At 49.5% G+C, this 24,296-nt stretch overlaps 2 protein-coding genes across 7 annotated transcripts in view; one reads left to right on the top strand and one right to left on the bottom strand.

Moving 5' to 3' along the window:
• The window catches only part of CEP192 (centrosomal protein 192), a 129,258-nt gene extending 125,627 nt beyond the window's left edge, over window positions 1-3,631 (bottom strand). For all 3 annotated transcript variants that reach the window (XM_068128309.2, XM_068128308.2, XM_068128310.2), the window contains exons 1-2: window positions 3,560-3,631; window positions 620-763 (exon numbers count right to left, since the gene is read on the bottom strand). In XM_068128309.2, coding sequence (XP_067984410.2) covers window positions 620-759 — 140 coding nt within the window. In that variant the 5' untranslated portion in view covers window positions 760-763; window positions 3,560-3,631. The remainder of the gene's footprint in view (window positions 1-619; window positions 764-3,559) is intronic.
• A 1,448-nt stretch (window positions 3,632-5,079) lies between these two features.
• LOC137434994 (protein Jumonji) overlaps window positions 5,080-24,296 on the top strand; it is a 61,070-nt gene continuing 41,853 nt past the window's right edge. For 2 of the 4 annotated variants that reach the window (XM_068128303.2, XM_068128307.2), the window contains exons 1-2: window positions 5,261-5,576; window positions 20,164-20,356. In XM_068128303.2, the coding sequence (XP_067984404.2) occupies window positions 5,532-5,576; window positions 20,164-20,356 (238 nt within the window). In that variant the 5' untranslated portion in view covers window positions 5,261-5,531. Of the gene's footprint in view, window positions 5,217-5,260; window positions 5,577-20,163; window positions 20,357-24,296 lie in introns of those variants that run through there. The other 2 variants (XM_068128304.2, XM_068128305.2) reach the window with 2 other exon arrangements.

The raw sequence follows: 24,296 nt of genomic DNA on the forward strand, positions 1-24,296 counted from the left end.
TGATAAGGTGCATTTGGGGTGGATTAACGGGGGTAGAAAAGATCAAGGTATTGGATGGGGGAAGACAACAGATGGTGGTGAACAGCTGTTCTGGATGGGTCGTCGCTTCAACTCAGGATACGCAAATGGCTCATTCTTCCCAGTAAGCTGGTACTCATTTTGCCGACACTGAAGGGATGATAGACTGAGTCAAACCACTTGGTGTTATTTAACGGCACGACAAGGGCTCAAACTCAAGCCACCGCCGACTACGTGTTCGGTGCTGTGGTTGACTGAAAGAAAGCCGACGGCTACAAGGTTGCTTGGCAACCCTGGGTATTTCCTCAGGCTTGTCAGCTAATAAGATTCATCTCACGCTGCAACCATGACATATGCCATAATGCAAACATGGCAATCGTGTCGATTTCCCTTTACTCTAGTTTTGACTTGATATCAGCTTTGTTTTGGTAGACATTTCAGTCATGCTTTTTGGATCCACAAAGCAAGTTGAAATAAAAGGAAAACAAGTTTAATGGCAAGTTTAAAATCTTGGCAAGTAACAGGCTTGTCATGACCATTAATACCAGTTACAAACCAAATAAATAAATATTGTGACGATCATTGCCCAATATGGGCTCACCTCTTTACGGGGCCCTTTGTCTCTGTGGACGTCGCTACAGGCGTCCCAAGACCAAGAGAAATGGAGTCGTCAGAGAACGAGCTCGGGAGAGTTTCGTCCTCCAGGACTCCACTGCTCACAGTGAGCCATCGGCTCGTCATCGTGCTGTAGAGAAGGAAATAAATGGAATACAGACATGAATGTCAAATCACAGTCTCAATTTTCCTTTTTTGGGGAACGGAAGGGGGTTGGGGTGAAGGAAGATGGAGGAATATTGTTTAACACAAGAAGCACTAGAACGTCACTCGGTAGAGCGCATACCTCCACCAGGCTGAACAGTTTACGAATCCAATCAATGAATCAATGGGTGAAGAATCACTTCAAAAATAATTATCGGATCCAAATTCGAATCTTCACCAAAATCTAATCAAATCGTCCTTGTCAAACACCCAACCTGTCCACCAAATTTCATCCGAACCCATCCACAACTTTGAGACATCCTGCAAACAATCAGACAGACAGACAGAGGTGAAAACAAAACGTCCGTCCACTGATAAATAAGAAGATCCCGAGACAATGGACTGATGTCCGACATGCTGCTGCGCCATCTACCTCTAGGTACTTTATTAAATTCCTTTTCAAATTGCTTGAGTGACAACCTTGTACATGTTTTGTGACGGAAATCTTTATGTACCTCCTTTTCTGCAACAGCCGGATCTCAGACGATCAGTTTGTATTCATATCCAGTCACTACACCCCGGATATGATGCTTCTGCTATCCAAACAATGGATGGAGGCCCTCAATGTCAGACATGAGATCAGGGCCATCTCTCACCACATCTCACACATTCAATACATCTGGCATACCACCTGGCTCTCCAAACTCTGCCTAAGGTATCCAAGGACATCTCCACACATGGCTTACTGTCTTCCTCTACACTCACAGCAAATGAGTGGCACTCATTGGGATCTTCTTCTCTCCATATCAAGGCTAGATTGACCGATAGATTGTTCTGGGCCTGTCCCACATGTTATGCAATATGTTTTCAATCCAGAAAAATCTCACAGTCTCTGTCTCTCCGAAAAGACCATCTGTCGATAACCCCAATAAACTTCCTTAAAGAACTTCTCATCGACTGTGCAAGTGTGCATCCTCCATCATGAAAAAGATCCCATGGTGCCTCCCCCTCGTGCCCTCCCCTCAATAAATCTCAATCTTCCTTCCAGGGCAGCCAGTGACCCCCATCTGGTGAAACTCTAAAAATTCACACACACTGCTCATCTCCACTCATCCTGCACCTGACACGAGTGTTGCTAACGCGGATCTTCAAGACCGTCGTGCCACCAGGTGGGTAAGGGCCAAGAGGTCTCCATGTCCACCCGGATAATTTGGGCACGATTCAGCATGTCAGAAACACGGCCGCGGCATATTTGCCAACAGGAATAGCTGAGCAGAGCTTTGTCAGCATTTGTTTTCATGGCTTCTTGTAACACGCAGACGCAACTGCCGTTAACGGCTTAATCACCAATTCTGTATACACTACGGAGCCCAATCCCCTGATGACAACACATGCACACACACCAAAACAAAAGAGTATCTAATGAATGCTAAAATAAATTGGAACCATGACGGAACTTAATCAATTAATGCCTTAACGCATTTATATGGGGGAACATGGACAGCTGTCGCCCACCATCGCAGGTCATCTCCCATCCACAGCCATGGTCTTTTCTACCACCATTAACCTTCCCCAAGCCCAACTCTTTACAGATGTCTTCTTTTGTTCCACTTCAGTGATCGAGAGTTTGCAGCAGCTGTATCCATCTTGTTGTCCTCCCCTTGATCTCATTTTCCCCCCATGTTCATTTCTCCATGCCTTACTATTTTGTCCCTCACCCCTACTGTTAGTGCTTCCTAACAACCCTCTCCCTTTTCTTCCTGCTGTTCTATTGGTTCTATTTAGCCTCGGTCCGCTCCGTGTTCTCGCTCCTCCACGAACCTCGACAATGCATACAACCTTGACACTCTGTCAGAGTCCCTGTCTGTCAGAGTCCCTGTCTGTCAGAGTCCCTGTCTGTCAGAGTCCCTGTCTGTCAGAGTCCCTGTCTGTCAGAGTCCCTGTCTGTCAGAGTCCCTGTCTGTCAGAGTCCCTGTCTGTCAGAGTCCCTGTCTGTCAGAGTCCCTGTCTGTCAGAGTCCCTGTCTGTCAGAGTCCCTGTCTGTCAGAGTCCCTGTCTGTCAGAGTCCCTGTCTGTCAGAGGCCCTGTCTGTCAGAGGCCCTGTCTGTCAGAGGCCCTGTCTGTCAGAGGCCCTGTCTGTCAGAGCCTCAGTCTGTCAGAGTCTCTCCCTGTCAGAGTCTCAGTCTGTCAGAGCCTCAGTCGGTCAGAGCCTCAGTCGGTCAGAGCCTCAGTCGGTCAGAGCCTCAGTCGGTCAGTCTCAGTCTGTCAGAGCCTCAGTCTGTCAGAGTCTCAGTCTGTCAGAGTCTCAGTCTGTCAGAGTCTCAGTCTGTCAGAGTCTCAGTCTGTCAGAGTCTCAGTCTGTCAGAGTCTCTCGCTTTCCTTTTGTTGTTGTCAAGTCAACCCATCCCTTTGCTTGGTGTCCAACTGTGGTCCCGTTTTGAAGAACCTTCTTCCCCCATCACCTCGCTCTTCCATGAGCCTCGATCCTTGTGAGTTGTGTACAAATACAGTACTCCCCAACACAGGTTCAACACGTTGTCATAGAGATATCAAAGGTACCAAGCGGCTTTCTCAGAGATCCCAAATGTTCGGTGAACTAGGAACATTATCAATATCAGGACGTCTCGATCACGTAATTAATAACAATTAAAACAATTCTATGTCTATCTCTGTCGGATAATAATCCGGTCCAGCTCTTTCGGACCCACAATCAAAGCCGAGTTTGCAGAGGAAACTGTTCCGGTTAGTGGGATCATCTACTTGAAGAACACAAGCATCGTACCTCACATGAGCATATTCAATCCGCCATCATTTGAATACAATTCCGCCATCCGCCCTATCGCACCCTCCTATTGGCTGTCAAAAACGCCGCGGATACGTCTGCTTCCAACGCCCTCTATCTACCCCGAACCAATCATCAAGACGTAAATGAAAGCACAAACCCGAAAGAGCCTAATAATTCATATTCGATTATTACCCTAATAAATAGCACTCATTTAATTAATTGCCCTTATTTTCCCCCACAATGTTATTTACTGTTCTGTATTAAGTCCTTGAAATTGCCGAAAATACAAAATGGAAACTACCAGCCAAGATAGAAATACACCTCAAATGTATTGTTGCAAAAAAAACTGCTTTATTATCTAATAATAATTTAGCATTCGTTTAAAAGCTCTTAGGACATATCTGTCAGTAATTTCATTTTATGATGATCTAACTTTTAAAAACATTTGTAAAATAAATACCGTACGTTTGAGAATGAGAGGTCCGTCTGCTGGATTTAGTTGACCAGTGGATGTTAAAGATAATAATAATAATAATAATAATGCATTTATTTTATATAGCGCTTTTCAGGAAGCCCAAAGACGCTTTGACAGAGTGCAAAACATAATGCATAGCAAAACATAAAAACAATTGCAAAAAAAGAAGAATCAATAGGGAAATATTCAAATGTTCAATCAATCAATCAATAGGATAATCAATAGGAGATCAATAGGGAAAGATCCCACGGTGTCTTTTGCGAAGAGTAAGTAGGTGAGCTATCGCCGGCACCTTGGCATGATCAAATTACAAATTCCTGCCCTGTACACTTCCTGCGTCTGAGTGGCGACCTGGGGTGTGTTCCTTTTAATACCAATCAGCTTTTACGTTTTAGAGAGCTGGTCAAGTGGTCAAAGCACTCAAGCAAGCACTCCTACGAAACGGTTCATAAGGAACGGCTGGCTTGACAAGCGGTAGCAGGCTGATTGGTAGGCTACTGGGAGCTGGTACACACCCCCCTAACCCAGAACCTGCTTCGGCAGAACCGACGTTCTGTGTAGAGCATAGTTCATTATGCATATCACGAGGATATCATGTAAACTGTAAAGTATGAATGTTTAACAAGCAAAAATTTTTTTTATATAAAAACAACAACGCGCTGGCAATACACCGCTCCTTAAGAGTCATCAGGCTACACAGCAAGGACATTAAGCGAAGCTTTCTTTTCACAGGATTATTTTCAAGCTACATGATAGTAGTTTCCCGTTTACTTTTACTGTTAATTGAGACAGACATTTTTCCGTCCTTCTCGTATCGTGCTTGGCAGACGGCTGGCTGTGTATTTGTCACAGGGGCTGAAGAGATGTTTGGTGGGAGCGATAGCAGGAACTTACACTCGATTTGTCATTTAGCGAAATAAGTAACCATGCACCAAAAAAAACAACCATTTAAACTTTGAAATGAAAAATTTCAGCATGGAAATGTGTTTATTTTGAAATAATTAAAAATACCTCAAAAGTATCCTGCATTCAGAAATACCATTATGGATTAGTCACACGAATTAAACGATATGGAGACATGAAGTTCTTCTGACAACCTACGAGGAATTCAACAGTTAAATTTAAGACTCCGATTATTATTTTCTGCGAGCAGTGAAGGCCAAGCAGCCATCTTTAAAGGTAACGGGAGAGAATGACGTCATTCCGGGGCTTCCCTACGCAATCGCAGTGGTTCGTTTAATCGCAGACAGATCCTGATGAATGTCTCTGCGGTCACTTCCTCCCACTCCCATCCCATTGCTCTGTAGCGTTGCCTGACCATCCAGCCAAGCTGAGCTCTCCTTCAGTCGTGTCGTTATGCTTGGCTCCTTTGCCACTACTCCATCCTCTTCTCGACTTGAGTTGTGGCCGCAATGATGGCCAGGAGTTCAAGGCCCACAATGGACCTCCCATGGCGGAGGGAATGACGGACTAAGACGACTACTACTAGTGACCATGAACGAGCAGAGACCCAGAAGGACTCGGGTGACGAAGCAAGGGGTGAGCCGTGAGCTCTGTTACATTCCTATTATTTAAATTACTATTATTTAATTTCACATGCTGCATCATGCTTTAAAAAGGAAAATGCTGGGAAACTGGACTTTAACATGCACCTTTGTCGTAAAGGGTCATCTATGTATTTAATATGCAAGCAGCCATCTTCAGAATAAATAAAAAAACATTATTCCCCCTACTCCAAGCTCCCCACCCACCACCCCTCCTCCCATTCGCCCCCACTCCCACTCCCCTTCGCCCCACTCACACCGCCCTCACCCCTCCCCCCCACTCCTACCCCCTTCCACTTCCAACCCCCCCTCCCCTCCCCACTCATACCCCACTTCCACACCCCTCGCTCACTCCCAGCCCCCTTCCCCAAACCATCACCCCAACATTCCCTTTTCTCCCCACTCATCCCACCGCAGCTTTTTCTCCTTTCTATCTCCTAGTCCTATCATTCTCCCTTGATCTCTTACTTTTCTCAATTTTAATTCTATCGATGTCGTTCCCCAGCCGGTGCGTACGTAATAAATAAACCGTTGTATAGTTTGGCACAATCATTGACATTTTAGGAGTCGCGGAAGGCGAGAGAACGAGGCCATTTGGTTGAGTTCAAAGCTTGTTTATTCGTACAGAACCCCGCACACTCTCCCTGCGAATGGAAGTGTCACCGCTTTTATAAAGCCAAAACCCTCTTCGGAGGGCGTGGCTCCCACAACCGCGCGTGCGTCACGGCCAGCAAACCAAAAGCCCGTGCACGTGAATTAGACCAAACATATGGTATTGGTAACCGTCACATGCGGATAAGTTAACCGCGACATGTGAATAAGGTAACCGCTACAACATTATGATTGCGTGAACCTGCATGGTATAGAACAATGGTGAAGGTTTGATAGTGTCGAGGTGGATGATCCGTACGATAAGGGGCAGAACCTTGGATCACCTGTTTGGGATTTCGTGTCGTGATCCAGTGACCTCTTTTTCAACCGTTCTTGCACCTTATATTGTCCATCGTCTACTAACGCCCAAGTGATTGACCACATGATCTGCAGGAACCGTCAGTACCTTGTGGCGGACACGAAAGCTCACTGGCGTGAGGGCATCATTCCGCGCACCAAGTGGGCGGCGGCCACGCCCGAGGTGTAGGCGTGGCCGCGGGATATACACCGGGCGCGCAGCCCGGAGCGCTCCAATGCTACAGTTGAGCTCTTATAATAAAGACTCTTGAACTTACCGCGTTGTCCGCTTCCTCCTTGTTATACAAGTAAGCGCGCGTAGCACCGCGCTTCATTGGTGACCCTCCGACGTTCTGGTCAGCCGTCGCTGACCACCCGAACCCGCCACAGCAATGGCAACCGACGCGGTCCAAATCAAACTCCCCGAGTTCTGGGAGACGCAAGCCGAAGTTTGGTTCCTGCAGGCAGAAGCCCAGTTCCGACTTCGAGGCATCACGGTGGACGAGACCAGGTACTGCCACGTGGTCGCCTCCCTCGGGCCCGGCACGGCCGCCCGCGTCGTGTCGGTCCTGAGGAACCCACCGGCCGACGGCAGGTACGAGGCGATCAAGCGTCTCCTCCTCGCCACGTTCGGCCTCACGGTGGACGCACGGGCCGACCGCCTCCTGGACCTCCCCGAGCTCGGTGACATGCGACCGTCGGTCTGCATGGACCATATGCTGTCGTTGATGGGCGACGAAACCCCGAACGCTCTATTCCGGGCGTTATTTCGACGCCAGCTGCCGGCACGAGTCCGCCTCGCGTTGGCCGGTTCTGTGACGACGGAACCCCGAGCTCTCGCTGCCGAGGCCGACAGGTTCTTCGCGGCTTTGGACGCGCAGGCGAGTTTTGGCGCGGCCGTCGCGCATCCCAAGGCTGACCCTGATGCTGATGCACCACACCTCGTGGATCCCGAGGCTGATGCACGCCGCGTGGCCGCCGCCACGCCACGCCCACTACCACCGCGAAAACCGCGGCCTCCGCCTTCGCCGCAAACCTGGTGCCATTTCCACGCCAGGTTTGGCCACAAGGCGAGGAATTGTTGCCCGCCGTGCTCCTTCGGCAAGTCGGGAAACTACAAAGCCGGCGCTCGGTAGCGGCCCTGAGCGTCGGCCATTCCGGCAGCCTTCTTTTTATAATGGACACCTTGTCCGGGCGCCGTTTCCTATGCGACACGGGGGCACAGGTGAGCGTTATCCCTGCCTCTACGTCTGACAAGCACATCGCGGGCCGGGGCCCCGCGTTGCTTGCCGCGAACGGAACACCCATACGCACATTCGGGAAGCGCTGCCTCTCCCTGCGGTTCGGAAGGCAACGCTTCACGTGGACGTTCGTAACCGCTAGTGTCCCCATGGCACTGCTCGGTGCGGACTTCCTCTGTGCACACGGGTTGTTGGTAGATGTGAAGAACAGACGCCTTGTCCAGGCTGAAACGTTCAGCTCGCTTGCTTGCACGCTGAGCAGCTCGTTGAGCGGCTCACTGAGCAGCTCGCCAAGCGGCTTGCTGAGCGGTTCGGTCCCGGCGAGGTTAGTTTGTACGCTTCCGGCAGCGGACGAATTCACCCGCCTCCTCGCCAGCTTCCCGGCCCTTACGCGGCCCACCTTCTCGGCGGGGGCCGTCAAGCACGGGGTGGAACACCACATCCCCACCGCCGGGCCACCGGTCTACGCCCGGGCACGCCGCCTCGAGCCGACAAAGCTCGCGGTAGCTAAAGCGGCGTTCGCTACGCTGGAGCGGCTCGGCATCGTGCGGCGCTCCGAGAGTGCTTGGGCGTCGCCGCTCCACATCGTGCCCAAGCCCGGCGGGGGATGGCGACCGTGCGGGGACTACCAGCGCCTCAACGACGCCACCACCCCCGACCGCTACCCCGTCCCCCACATCCAGGACTTCTCCGCCCGGTTGGTGGGCATGTCCTTATTTTCGAAGGTGGACCTCATACGCGGCTACCATCAGGTCCCCGTCAGGCCGGAGGACATCCCGAAGACGGCGGTCATCACGCCATTCGGACTTTTCGAATTTCTTCGGATGCCCTTCGGTTTGGAAAATGCGGCTCAGGCGTTCCAGCGACTAATGGACAGCGTCTTGCGCGACTTGGATTTCGTCTACGTGTACCTGGACGACATCCTCGTCGCCAGCGCGTCCCGCGAAGAGCAACTACACCATCTCCGCACGCTCTTCGAACGTCTGGGCCAGCAAGGCCTCATCGTGAACCCCGCCAAGTGCCGGTTCGGCGTCGCCGACATCGACTTTTTGGGGCACCGCGTCACCAGGCACGGGGCCGTCCCCCTACCGGCCAAGGTGGAGGTGGTGAAGGGGTTTCCGCACCCCCGCATGATCAAGGGGCTCCAGGAGTTCCTGGGCATGGTAAACTTTTACCATCGGTTCCTGCCCCGCATCGCCCAGCTCCTGCGCCCCTTGCACGAGGCCCTCCGAGGGAAGCCGGGCAAAGGTGACGTTACCTGGACCGAGCAGATGGACGCGGCGTTCGCGGGCGCGAAGCTCGCCTTGACTAACGCCACCATGCTCGCGCACCCGGCGCCCGATGCACCGATCGCCCTCACCACCGACGCCTCGGACTACGCGGTGGGCGCGGTGCACAAGCAATGGGTGCGTGGTGCCTGGCAACCGCTGGCGTTCTTCAGCCGGCAGCTTCGCCCGCCCGAACGCCGTTATAGTACCTTACACCGCGAGTTGCTCGGGCTTCACCTGGCGGTCAGACACTTCCGCCATCTGCTCGAGGGCCGTGCGTTCACGGCCTTCATCGACCACAAGCCACTGGTCTTCACGATGAGCAAGGTCGCCGAGCCGTGGTCGGCCCGGCAGCAGCATCACCTCTCGGCCGTGTCCGAGTACACGACGGACATCCGGCACGTCGCGGGGAAGGACAACCTGGTGGCGAATTGCCTTTCCCGGTCCGTCGCCCACGCAATCCACCTTGGCATCGACTATGCCCGGATGGCGGCGGACCAGGCCGCCGACCCCGGCGTCCAGGCCTTGCGGACCGCCATCACGGGCCTCCGCGTCACCGAGGTGCCGTTCGACGGCGCGGGCACGGCCCTCTTGTGCGACGTCTCCCTCGGGCGGCCTCGCCCCATCGTGCCCAGGGGCTGGCAGCGCCAGGTTTTTGACGCCATCCACGGCCTGTCCCACCCGGGCAGGAAGGCCTCCCAGAGGTTGGTCGCCGACAAGTTTGTCTGGCATGGCCTCCGGAAGGCCGTCCACGGCTGGACCAGGACGTGCCTCGCGTGCCAGCGCGCGAAGGTGCACCGGCACACCCAGGCCCCATTGGCCCCATTCACGGTGCCGGAACGTAGGTTCGACCACGTGCACGTGGACCTGGTGGGACCTCTGCGCCCCTCGCGGGGTTTCACCCATGTCCTGACAATGGTGGACCGCACCACCCGGTGGCCGGAGGCCGTGCCTTTGGCGGCGACGACGGTGGCGGACGTCACGCAGGCGTTCATCGCCACCTGGGTCGCCCGGTTCGGCGCCCCCTCGGACATCTCGTCCGACCGCGGCCCCCAGTTCACCTCGGAGCTCTGGGGGGCGGTCGCGCGGGGGCTCGGGGTCCAGCTGCACCGGACCACGGCCTACCACCCCCAGGCCAACGGCCTGTGCGAGCGGTTCCACCGCTCATTGAAGGCCGCGCTCCGGGCCACCCTCCGCGACGGCGGCTGGGTCGACAGGCTCCCCTGGGTCCTGCTGGGCCTCCGGACGGCGCCCAAGGATGACCTGCGCGCATCCGCGGCGGAGTTGGTCTTCGGACAACCGCTGCGGGTGCCGGGCGAGTTCTTCCCCGACCCCACGGCACCATGGTCCGCGGCGCAGGAGCGCTCCGCGCTGCAGGAGACAGCCCGGAGGTTCGCCCCGGTGCCGACGGCGCACCACGGGCACCCGCCTACGCACGTCGCCCCGGAGCTTCGCACCGCAGAGTACGTCTTCATCCGGCACGACGCCCACCGCACACCACTGCGGCCCCCGTACGACTGGCCTTTCCACGTGCTGTAGACCGGGGTGAAACATTTCACCTTGGACATCGGCGGTACTCCCGACCGCGTCTCGGTGGATCGCCTCAAGCCGGCCCACCTCGACGTGCACCACCCACCGCCGGTGGCTTGGCCCCCCCGTTGGGGCCGCCCCCCCCGCGGGCGGACCCCCGGCACCGCCCAGGCCCGCCGGCACGCCGCCCCCCCGGTCCTGCACCCATCCCGGGTGCAGCCGGAGGCATCCCAGCTGGCATCCCTGCACCCCGGACGCCGCCGGTCGCCAGAGGGCGCTTCGGCCGGGTCATCCGTTTGCCCCGCAAACTGGCCCTCCAGGTGCGCGGGAATTCTGGGGGGGCGCGTGTGGCGGACACGAAAGCTCACTGGCGTGAGGGCATCATTCCGCGCACCAAGTGGGCGGCGGCCACGCCCGAGGGGTAGGCGTGGCCGCGGGATATACACCGGGCGCGCAGCCCGGAGTGCTCCAGTGCTACAGTTGAGCTCTTATAATAAAGACTCTTGAACTTACCGCGTTGTCCGCTTCCTCCTTGTTATACAAGTAAGCGCGCGTAGCAGACACGACATTGGCCTAACCCCGTGGTTCTTAACCTGGATTCGACCGAACCCCAGGGGTTCAGTGAGCCAGTCTCAGGGGTTCGGCGGAGGTCCTCCGGAACGCATTGCAATTTTTTTTTTTTTTTTTAAGTTTTGTATCAATTTTGAATCTATGTGTAATTACACTTATTATTAGTATTATTATTATTTTGCTATGTATGTTACGAACGAATGGAAATGTTATTTGTAATTGTATTCCCATCCCATTCATGGTTTCTCTGGTCTGTGTTTAAGATAGGTTGTTTCACACTGACTGTAGTAAGTTGAATCGATAAGCAACTTGCTAATTATTCTGTTGATCGTGCTTACTTGCTTACTTACTTACTGGATTTTGGACTTTGCAGGTGTTCGGAAATTCCAGTGAATAGCCTCGATTAGCTTGCCGTGTGTTGTGCGTCATTGGTCGCGCCTTACTTTGGAGTTACTGATTAATTGAAAAGTAAGTTGGAAATGTTTGTGGATATGCAGGGCGGGTTCAGAGTTATATTAAAGTCAAAAGTAGATGGTGATTATAAAATATGATTGAATTACTCAGAAAATTAGGTGGAGGTGCTGTAACTCCTTTGGTCGCAATTCAAAACTAACAATTCGCAGTTTTCTATGTGATATTATAATGGGATTTGAGGTGACAGAGTTGAGTCGATAATAAATCCCGTCATCGTAACTATAAGTTATGTTTCCTTCGTTAAAATTTCTCAGTTTTCAGAGGGGTACTGATTATATTTAAACATGTTCCTTTTAAAATTTTTGTCATGTAATTATTTGCCCGAACTCAATTAAGATCAGTTTGTTACTTTATTTATTTATTTTTTGCAGTGTGTCGAGCAAAAAAAGGAAGTGGTCGGAGGATTACGTGCAGTACGGGTTCACGTGTTTGACGGAACGGGACGGAAGTCAGCGTCCTTAATGCATGCTTTGCAATGTCAAGTTGAGCAACTCCAGCCTAGCACCAGCAAAACTATGGGAACACTTTTTTTTTCTTTCTTTTTTGTATACAAGATCGAGGCTCGTGAAAGAGCGAACATTAATCACACAGAAAGACAAACCGACACATAAAACATATAACATCGGGAGCGGTAGACAAGATGGGGAGAGAGGGGGAAGGACACAAACACAACATTTGAGAGCAGGGACCGAGAGACATGGAGACATCGAGAGATCTGAGAGAGGGCGAGGGCTTTGGGGGGGGGGGGGGCATGGGAAGGGGGTGGTGGGAGAGGTATAAAACATATGGACACTGCCAGGACTTCCAGGAAAGAAGTTGGAATTTCAAACAAGGTGGATCTGGGGTGAATTAGCGGGGGTAGAAAAGATCAAGGTTTTGGATGGGGGAAGATAAGAGATGGTGGTGAACAGCTGTTTTAAAGACCTGGAGGGAGGAGTGGGATTGAAGGGAGTGAGGGAGTTTGTTCCAGAGGCGGGAGAAAAGAGGAATGAAAGAGTGAAGGTGAGCAGAGAGCCGAGATTTCGGCAGTTTAACCATCAGAGGCTTGCTGGCAGATCTTGTGCGACCTGTAGGAATATTTGGGGGACAGAGCACAGAGAGAGCTGGGGGTGCAAGGCCGGAGAGGAGTCGGTAGAAGACAGAAAGACCACCTACCTGCCTGCGGTGAGTGAGTGAAAGGCCCTCAGAGATAGCTTCAGCGCGGGAGATTCCAATAATTCTGAAAGCTTTGGTTTCAACAGCGTGAAGCCGAGCTAGGTGTGAGGCAGGAGCACCGGCCCATAGGGGAGAACAGTATTCCATTGAGCTGCGGATGAAAGCCTTGTATGTGGTGAGGAGCTCAGGTGTGCCGAGGAAGGACTTCGCACGACGGAGGATGCCCAGTCGGCGACTGGCTTTGGAGGCCAGCTTGGAAATGTGGTTTTCCCAAGAAAGATCATGGCAGATAGTGAGACCCAAAAGCTTGAGCGACAGAACTTCTTGGAGAGGATTGTTGAGAAAGTAGATGGGAGGGTTGTCCAGTCGATCTTTTCGGAGAGACATAGTAAGAGTGTGAGATTGTCAGGATTGAAAGACATGTTCCACTTGTTTGACCAGTCTGTGATTTTGTCCAAGTCTTCAGAGAGTGAGGAGGCTGCAGACTGCCGATCTGAGGGAAGAGGAATGGAGCGGCAGAGAGTGGAGTCATCAGCAAAGAGATAGAGAGGATTTTCAAGAGAGTCAGAGAGATCATTGATGAAGACCAGAAAAAGCACAGGGCCCAGAACACTGCCTTGGGGAACTCCAGCCTGAACAGGAAGAGGAGATGAGAGAAACCCATTCAGGGCCACACGTTGACCACGACTAGAGAGGAAGTCCACCAGCCATGCGTGGAGATTTCCATGGATACCAAAGGAGGAGAGTTTGGTGAGCAGAGCGGGGTGCCAGACCGTGTCGAAGGCACGTGATATGTCGAGGGAGACAGCTCTAATTTCCTGTTTGGCATTGAGGACCTCCATCCATTGTTGAGACAGCAGAAGCAGCATGTCCAGAGTAGAGTGACCTGGTCTGAAACCAAATTGATGATCAGAGATCAAGCCATTGGAGAAGAGGAAAGATTTCATATCCGAAGCAATGATGGATTCCATGACTTTGCTGATAATTGGGAGAAGGCTGATTGGTCTGTAGTTGCTAGGATCTGTTTTTGCACCTTTTTTGTGCAAAGCGGTGATGTTGGCTGATTTCCAAGCAGATGGCAGTTGACCTTGAGCAAAAGAGAGGGTGAAGAGAACAGAGAGAGGGTGAGATAGAGCAGCAGAGCAGGATTTTAGGACCCGTGGGCTGATGCCGTCGGGTCCAGTTGCAGAATCAGAGTCGAGGGTTGACAGAAACTTTTCCACCTTGTCAGGAGGAAAGGACACGGAGTCCAGGAGCAGCAGGGTACGACTGGGTATGGTGGGTACAGAGAGGGATGGGTTTGGGACACAAGATTTAGAGGCAAACACAGAGTTGAGGCATTCAGCTTTTTCACGTGCGGAGTCAGCTGTGTAGCCGTTTGAGGTAAGGGAGGGGATGGAGGGGGAACAAACACCAGAAACGGATTTGACCAGACGCCACCAGGATTTGGAAGAGGGAGACAGATAAGAGAGTTCGGTCTTGAGAACGAAGAGATATTGTTTCCTGGCTCTCCTGATGGTGGACACACACTTGTTTCGGGCTTTGTGAAAGGAAATGAGATTTCCTTCCATTGGATTTGCTTTCCAGGAGACGAAGGCAAGTTGTTTCTGGGCAACAGCCTCACCACAAGATTCCGTGTACCATGGACGGGAGGAAGGGTATGACAACTGAAGACGAGATGGGATAAATCTGTGCATGAGAGAGAGCAATTTACTTTGGAAGAATTCCCAGGATGAGTTGCTGTCAGAGGTGGTAGAGATGGGAGACCAGTCCAGATGATTGATGGCTGCTTGAAGACCGTGCCAGTTGGCCTGAGTGAAATGCCAGACTCGTCGACGCTGAGCAGGCTCCCTGAGGATGGTCAGAGAGATGTCCACTATAACAAGGACATGATCAGATGATCCGATTGGAGCAGAAGAAGAGCAGCAGACATTTTCAGGGAAGTTAGTCATAACCAAGTCCAGAAGAGAAGATGTTCCGTTGATTGAGATCCGGGTCGGGAAATTGACAGATTGTGTCAGTCCCAGTGAGTCGCAGAAGTCCTTTGCTGAGGAGCCATGGCTGGTGAGAGAGGTACCCACACCCAGCCAACTGGCATGATGACAGTTGAAATCACCACATATGAGGAAGAGAGAGTTGAGATGGGTAGATAGAAGTTGGTCCATATTATCAGACAGCGAGATGTAGATGGAGTCATCACTGTTTGGTGGACGGTACAACACACATATGAACAAGAGGTGGGAGCGAAGGGGAAGCCGTAGCCAGAGGTATTCCTGGGGGTGAGGTGGAGAGAGTGCAGTGCAGGGCGAGTGAGGAAGAGAGTTTTTGATAAAGATAGCAACCCCGCCTCCAGGACGAGGCTCAGGTCTATCATACCGGAGGAGGGAGTAGCCCGGGAGAGATACTAAGGAATCAGAGACATCATAAAGGAGGAAAGTTTCTGTTAAGCAGATCACATCTGGTTTGACAGAAGCAACCTGTATGGAGAGATCAGTTAAGTTTGAACGAAGGCCCTGGATGTTTGAGGTCCATACCGTTAATGAAGAGGAAGGGGGAGCATCAGATACAGAACAGGGGGGAGGAGGGGTAGGGTAAGATGTGGAAGAGGTGGAAGAGGTAGGGAGAGCTGTTGAAGGTGTGTCAGAGATTTCAGAATAGCTCGGAGAAAGGGAAGGATGGGGCGAACAAAAGGTTTGATGGTGATTGGGTGAGGCACAATGAGGTGTTATTTGAGGAGGGGGAAGAGCGAGGCAGAAGGTTGGGGGAGATGGAGGTGAGAGTTGGAAGGGGGAAGAAGCGGGGAGGACGCTTTGAGGAGGGGGAGTGAGAGGGGGGAAATTGAGAAGCAATGAGGGTGGGGAGATTTGAAGGGGAGGGGTGAGGGGGGAGTTTGGGAGGGAAGGGACAAGGGGAGGGATTTGAAAGGGATGGGATATGGGGGAGATTTGGAGGGGAGGGGTGAGGCAGGAGTCTAGGAGGGGAGGGGCGAGGGGCGTCTTGGCGGGGAGGGGTGAGGGGGTAGTTTAGGAGGGAGGGGGCAAGGGGGGAGATTTGAAAGGGATGGGTGATGGGGAAGATTTGGAGGGGAGGGGTGATGGGGAAGATTTGGAGGGGAGGGGTTATGGGGAATATTTGGAGGGGAGGGGTGAGATTGGATTTTAGAAAGTGTACGATTTATGGGAAACGAACATTTATTGCAAAATGAGTTTCTTGTGACCTTCGAGTTAAAAATACGTTTAAGGACGCTGGATGGAGGATGGAGTGCAGGAGAGTTTAGGGAATGTAGAAAAAAGGCACTATAGGAGATGGATATTTTTTTGGGGATGAATTGATTTGGTGAGCAAGTCGAAAGCAGCCTTTTAAAGAAGAAGAAGAAAAAGGTGTTATAAAATATGACGGAATACATAACTTGAGGGGAAAGTGTAAACATTGAAGGTTAATAACAGTGAAAACTATCTGGGGAAATGGGGGAGAAACACATGGTCGAAGAACGAACGAACGAATAAGAATGAATAAACGAATGAGAACAGAGAAGGAAATGTTTTTTTTTTTTTTTTTTTTTTTTTTTTTGAGTTGAGATTTACACAAGGAAGTAGGCTATGGGTGAAAAGACTGGGAATACAGAGAACGAAAGTTATTGGATCACAAACGATGGACTGCTGAGAGAAAAACAAAGCCTCAAGGTTGTACAGTGTACACTGTACAAGGCCTCAAGACACGACACGAATTAACACGATTTTCAATACAGGTATGAAAGATTTGCACCGAAAAATCTTCGTCGGGACACAATATACGTACAACACCATAAATAAATACAGTTTTAACGAAAATACAAATGGGAACAATCACTTAACTTCGATTTCAAATCGTTCGCGACGCGGCAAAGGCCTTGCTCGCGACACGGCAAACAGACGATCAATTTATGAAAGATAAACACCGAGAAACAACCAAAGTTGCACACAATAACTTCACACACCGAAAGATAAATACAGTTTCGACAAAATACAATTGTGAACAGACTTAACTTCGAAAAACGTGGAGACCGTGTGGAGCTTCGAAAATCCCTCCCACCGTCTCCGAGATCTCGCGAGACTCCCATTAAGATGCACTTCATTAATGCTTAAACGCATCTTAATGCTTAAACGCATTAAGATGCACTTCAAAAAACTGCACAGCGAGGGGCAGTACAAAGACGCAACGCTGGATGAATTCAAATTGAAGAGAGTCCGATTCGATGCAATTGCTACTTTGCCCATTCTCGGCTTCGTTCCAATTGACAAACCGATCCTCACTGCGTCGTATGAAGTTGCGGACCTGATCGCAAAGCAGGGCAAACCGCACACCGTTGGCGAGACACTCATCAAACCGGCCGCGTTGAAGATAGCCAACATCATGCTGGGAAAAGCTGCTGAAAACAAGTTGTTTCTCGTTCCACTCTCAAATGACACCATCAGATGCAGAATCGACGACATGAGCGATGACATCCTCGCCCAGGTAGTTGCAGATTTAGTCGCGAGCCCGACGAAATTCAGCCTTCAACTCGACGAGACCACCGACGTTTCGAATTTGAGCCAGCTCATCTTATTTGTGCGTAATGTCAAAGGAGACGAGATCAAGGAAGACTTTCTGTTCTGCAAGCCTCTCACAACAACGACGAAGGCAGCTGACGTGAAGAAGCTTGTGGACGACTTCTTCAGAAGCAATGGCCTCTCGTGGAACATGGTGTCTGCAGTTTGCTCGGACGGAGCTCCAGCCATGCTGGGATGCAACTCCGGTTTTGGAGCGCTGGTGAAGGCCGATCCACCACACATCATCGTCACGCACTGCGTCCTGCACAGACACGCACTGGCATCAAAAACCCTGCCTCCAAAACTGGCCAATGTTCTGAAAATCGTCGTTGAAACTGTGAATTACATGCGAAGCCGTGCTCTGAATCATCGCATCTTCAAAGAGCTGTGCAATGAAATCGGCTCTGAATTCGAAGTCCTTCTCTACCACTCTAACGTTTGATGGTTATCACGAGGGAAGGTAGTGAGCCGTGTTTTTGCCTTTCGTGTAGAATTTTAATTAAAAAAAAAAAAAAATTAGCCCTGTTTTTGCGAGAATACCAGTATTGCCATGCAACGCACTTCCAAGAGTCAGAGTTCATCCTTGCCTTGGCGTACTTGGCTGACATCTTCGACGCACTCAATCATCTCAATTGCCAGATGCAGGGCAGTGGAGTGAATGTCATCGAATCTGAAGAAAAGCTGAGCACTTTCCGAAAGAAGTTACCGTTGTGGAGGCGGCGAACAGAGAACGACAACTTCGTGAACTTTTCGCTACTGGACGAGTGCGTGAGCGGGATCGAAGATGAGTCTGAAGTTGGAGGCACTGCTGTACCAGGGGAGCTGAAGCAAGCGATTGCCATGCACTTGGATGAGCTGGGAAAGTCATTTGACGGCTACTTCCCCGACCAAGAGCAATACCCAGCATGGGTGCGGCACTGCGGCAGCCGTTTACTTTCGACGTTGCAACGGCAGATGTCAACGACCAATACCTCGACGACCTCTTCGAACTTCAGCAGAGCCAGACTCAACAACAACTCTTCGGCACAACAACGCTCTCAATGTTTTGGTGCCGCCAAATGGAAGGGTATCCTCACATCCCTAAAATTGCCCTTGAGATCCTCACGCCGTTCGTTACAATGTATCTCTGCGAGCATGCGTTTTTTGAAACTGGTGGACATTAAAACAAAGAAAAGGAGCAGGCTTGCATGCAAAAATGATTTGAGGGTGGCCCTTGCCAAAACAAAACCACGCATTTCCCAGATCGCCTCCCGAAAAGAAGAACAGAAAACGCATTAAGATGCAATTCTTCTTAATTTTTTGGTCAAATTTGAGGGGTTCCGCGAGTTTTCGGTGGGTTTCGTTAGGGTTCGGCACCTTTAAAAAGGTTAAGAACCACTGGCCTAACCAAATACCGAAACCCCTGTCATATTCCACCAAACCCCTCGGAGAAGATGTAGCTTGAACTCGATTACCCCCTAAAAAGACATCTTTTTCGGGCGTGGCTCTGCCCACAATGGGCGCAATACGCCCACTCTAGGCAGGACACAACTAGATCATGATATCAACCTCCCACCCAAGTTTCATCAAGATCGGGTGATATCATCGGGTATTTATGCTGCGGACAGACAGACACACAGACACACACAGAGACAGACGCACACACATGACGAATATAGTGGTCACTTGATAACTCGTGAACCAATATTTGTTTGGTATAACATGCAAAAACCGTAATAAAGCAGTAAGAATAACCTCAAATTATGAAGCTACTTACTTCGTGGCCTCTTAGCCGGTGTCTACAAATCCATTAGATGCGGTGTTTTTACAGGTGGCAGCATGCACGGAGCTGGCACGATGTTTCAAAGTCATGGGGGTATGGCAAGGTGGAGAACGTTGGTGTTCGTAGAAATATCGAGCTGAATTTATGAATTTTTGAATTTTTGTGACATTAAAAATGATTTTTTTTCACTTGGCCTCACGTCTCACCTGTGCCCACCCCACGCCCCCCAAGGGGAGCGTGCCCACCAGTTTGGGAGCCATCACTGTATACAGACATAGAACATTCTCATGATGTTTTTAAGTAACACTATGTGGACACTTTTTTTTTTTGTATACTGAATCGAGGCTCGTGAAAGAGCGTGAAAGAAAGAGCTTTGGTATCAGATCTCTAGATTTCTAAAGAGTAGAGGGAGAGCGATCTCGAACAGCACCCTCTGCTCTTTCCATGCTTCTCCTCCCCCCCCCCCCCCACCCCCCTCACCCCACCTCCAGCCAGGTTTCTGCAGGACACACATGATCCACCATGACTCACTTCTGGTGAAACAACCTAAATCCAGGATGACTGTTCACCTTCACTCATTCGTTTCTCTTTTTTTCCGTCTGTGGAACCAACTTCCACATCCTCTTCAATTTCATTCTTCCCTCCAGGTCTTCAAGAGAGCTGTTCACCGCCATCTCAGGCCGTTCCAATCCAAAATAATGATTTTTCTACCCTCGTTAAGCCCCTCCCCATCTCCACCCCAAACCCTCCTTCTTCAAAATTTCCAGTTTTCCCTCCGGACCGTTTCCTTCTTTATTCATATTGTCCACCCGATTCATCCCCTGTCTTGGCCTTCTCCTCTCCTGTTGGTATCCCCTCATCCCTCTGCTGTTGCTTTTGTCCTGTTGCGTCCTGATTAGTACAGTGTGACCTCATCACTACAGAGTCACTTACACTATATGATGATGTTCTTGCACAAACATGATGACTACATTCGACACAAAGACAATGGTGAACCGTCCATGATGGAACGGTTCCCAACTGCACTGGGAAGTAGTAAGTTTGCATTTGTTGGTGACGTTGGCAGGATTACAACATGGGTGTTCCATGGTGGGAGGAACAAATCGTAAAGCGGGCATTGCATCTCTCACTCAAGGATCACAAGCCGCAGAGGAGGTCGGAGGCAGCACGAGATGTAGTGCCTTTGAGCAGAGTGTTGGGAGATGGAGAGGGGTCGATCTATGATGTCGAGCTGCTTGAAAGCTCAGAGGACAGCAGTGGTAAGTGAACTGGGACCACAGGTGGAAAGACCCTTGATTCAAATTAAAGGGCTGCATAACCTTTCTCTCATTTATTTATGATTATTATTATTATTGTTATTCATTATTATTATAATTATTAGTGAGCACTTCTGCCCTCCAGGTGGGAGTACCCTTCTTGGTCCACCTTCGTTTAGCAATTTGCACTGCAGCACATTCTTGGAAATGCACTTCATTATTTTTGTCATTTGAAAGAAATTTATTTATCACAACTTGGCATACTTCTTATCTTATATATATATATAAAGCTCAGTTCCTGTCTGTGTGTCACAAGCGCCACCCATTCTACAGGCCACACCTTCCCCACTTTCCCCTAGCGTCACAAGCACCGCCCATTAGGCAGGCCACGCCTTTCCCTCCAGCGGGACAGAAACGTGCCAAACAAAGCCGTATGTTAGTCTTAAATCCAAATTGTTTTGTATTATACAAAGCAATACTTTTTTTGTTCCAATTATACAGTACTTCCCAGGTAACGCCGGCAACAGTGATACTGAAATCGAGGTCAAAATTGCAACGTCATTGACGTCGTACGCAGAAACATATTTTTAAAACAAGACCAATAGTCTAACAATGGCGTATCCAGGCTTGTTTGATACTTCAGTTGAAGAGGATAGTATGACCCGGGTGGAGATACCAGTTAGCAAATAATGCAAGTATTAAATCTTTTTCAATAAATACCACTTTCCAGTGCCACATTCAGTCAGGCATTGACAGCAGGTTCGTGAAGGACTTGGACAAAAAAATCGTACCCATTCTGAATGTTGCTATATTCAGTCAATGGCGAAACTGCAAATGGAGAATCTGCGAATGTCACGGATAGAAACCCTTACGTCATTTCCTCATACCGCTTTAAACTCAATATGTCTATATTTTCATTCCAAGCAGCATGATTCATCATTCGAATCACAAAATAATACGACACTATTAATATACAGTCGTGGCCAAAAATATTGGCACCCTTGCACTTTTTTCAAATAACTCACAATTTTCTCTAAACAACAAAACAACAACATGCATTTTAAGGCCATTTTCCCTGCTGGAGCCGGGGTTAGCCATGCGATCCCCATGTCTAAAAAGAAGTTGAAATTGACAAAAGTATTTGTCTCCACAATTCTTTATTTCACTGTTAATATTACAGAACCTTTGTTTTTGATTCAGAACTTAATATATCCTTTTAAATCAGAAAATAAAAATAAATGGCATTGACAAAATTATTGACACCCTCGACTTAATATTTGGTAGCATGACCTTTGGACAAAATAACTGCAGTCAAGCGCTTCCTATAGCCATGAATGAGCTTCCTACACCTCTCTACTGGCAGCTTGGCCCACTCTTCTTGTGCAAACTGCTCCAGTTATCCCAGATTTGAAGGGTGCCTTCTCCCAACTGCTGTTTTCAGATCTCCCCACAGGTGTTCAATGGGAATTAGATCTGGACTCATTGCTGGCCACTTCAGAACAGTTCAGCATTTTGTCTTGAACCATTCCTGGGTGCTTTTTGAAGTGTTTTGTGGTCGTTGTCCTGCTGCAACACCCATGACCTTCGACGGATGCCCAGCTTTCTGACACTGGGTTGAACATTGCGCTCCAAAATTCCTTGGTATTCTCCTGATTTCATGATGCCATCCATACATTCAAGGCACCCAGTGCCAAAGGCAGCACAGCAACCCCAAAGCATCACTGAACATCCTCCATGTTTGACTGTAGGGAAGGTGTTCTTTTCTTTGAAGGCTTCATTTTGTTTTCTGAAAACATAGAGATGATGTGCTTTACCAAAAAGCTCTAATTTGGTCTCATCTGTCCACAGAAGGATTTTGGCTTGTTCAGGTGTGTTTTGGCAAACTCCAGTCAGGCTTTCTTATGCCTCTCTCTCAGCAGTGAGGTCTTCCTGCATCTCCTACCATAGAACCTCCTTTCATCGAGTTGGTGACGGATGGTGTGAGTTGAAATTGTCGTACCTGAATCTGTTTGGCAGTTGATCGAGGTGCTTTCTTCACCATTTGAACAATTCTTCGCTGCAATCTTCGATCAAGTTTTCTCTTGCGGCCACATCCAGGGAGGCTGGCTACAGTGTCATCAGCCTTAAATGTCCTGATAACATTGCGTATGGTGGACACAGGAAGATCTCTGGAGATGGACTTGTAGCCTTGAGATTGTCCATACTTGGCTACAATATTGTGTCTGACCTCCTCAGACAATTCTCTGGTTTTCTTTCTTTTTCTCCATGCTCATTGAGGTACACACCGTGACACAAGACAGCAGAATGACTCCTTTTCTCCATTCAAACTGGGTGAATGAGTGATTTTTATATTTTTATTTTATTTTATATTTTTGGCCACGACTTTATCAAAATATAATGTTAAATTACGATTGCATTGAGATATTCTCAAACCAGCGATTGTCGTCATCTGTTCACTTCCGGATTTTGGAGCAAGGTCCGTGTCGATCGCATTTCAAAATCATAATTGTATTGAGGAATTTCTGAAACCTCCTACATACCTTACGACACCCGCTGGAACCCCAAAACGTTCCAGAGTAGGTTATTATATTTCCTTTTTGTAAAATATGCAACTGTAATGGTTGCTAAATTCTGTCACCCTGTCATGTGACCAGATCCTCAGCTCTGATTGGTGGACGTTTGTGAGGGACACACAAACATACATACATACACCGGACGGACAGACAAAAGCTGTTAAGATGGCATTGCCTTAAGGGCTACTCTGTAAAAACCTACCACGGAAGCAATCATGGCAGTGTTTTGTGCGGTGTGTGTCGCCCAATGTGTAAAAGTTAAAAAGGCGTCACTGAGCATGATGTCATTGACTTTCGTTTAATACTTTCATTGCACTATTTTGACCCCCAATTCAGTATCACCACTGATTATAACACTGATATAACACTGATCTTGTTTGCCTCAGTGTGAGGTATGTTGCCTAATGTGTAAAATTAATATAAAAAGATGTCGCTGCATATGATGTCATCATGTACTCCACTTGAACGGACTCCACTTAAAATTCCACTTCTGCACCAACACAAAGGGTAGGTAACCTGCTTGTGATAAGGATAACTTGTAATACCGATTACAACCAAAGGTGGCGCTATTTTCGCTATATGCCAATTCTAGAGATTCGGTGACATACTGACATCCACATTTGCTCCATAATAGTAAGATTATAATTTAATGTTATTCACCATTGTCTGTACAGAGCATTGGTTCTGCCTAAGCAATTTATTGCCTGGGGGTACATTCCTTGATGGGTAGGTATCCACTCCCACACAGGATACTCACGCGACTAAGTGTGCAGGAATTTGTTCAGGGTGCTGGTGATAGCTCACCTACTCTTGTGGTCTTTAACATCCACTAATTCTAGCAGAATTCTAATCCACTAATTTTCCCACCTTTTCTTCATATGTGTTCTGTACCTTCCTCCAAACAGTGATGACGCCATTTACATTTCCCTGTTTGAGAACATGGACCACCTTCTATCCACTCATCCCAACTCTCTCTTCCTCATATGTGGCGACTTCAACTGTCATCATGCCAGCTGGCTGGGTGTGGGTTCCTCTCACACCAGCCATGGCACCTCAGCAAAGGACTTATGCGACTGACTGGGACTGACAATCTGTCAATTTCCCGACCTGGCTCTCAGTCAATGGAGTATCTTCTCTTCTGGACTTGGTTATGACTAACTTCCCTGCAAATGTCTGCTGCTCTTCTTCTGCTCCAATCGGTTCTTCTGATCATTTCTTTGTTAAAGTGGACATCTCTCTGACCATTCTCAGAGAGCCTCCTCAGCGTCGATGAGTCTGGCATTTCACTCAGGTCGACTGGCACGGTCTTCAAGCAGCCATCAATCATCTGGACTGGTCTCCCATCTCTACTGCCTCTGACATAAACTCAT

This window comes from Myxine glutinosa, chromosome 9, assembly GCF_964187855.1.
Source record: "Myxine glutinosa chromosome 9, kmMyxGlut1.1, whole genome shotgun sequence".
Classification (NCBI taxonomy): domain Eukaryota; kingdom Metazoa; phylum Chordata; class Myxini; order Myxiniformes; family Myxinidae; genus Myxine; species Myxine glutinosa.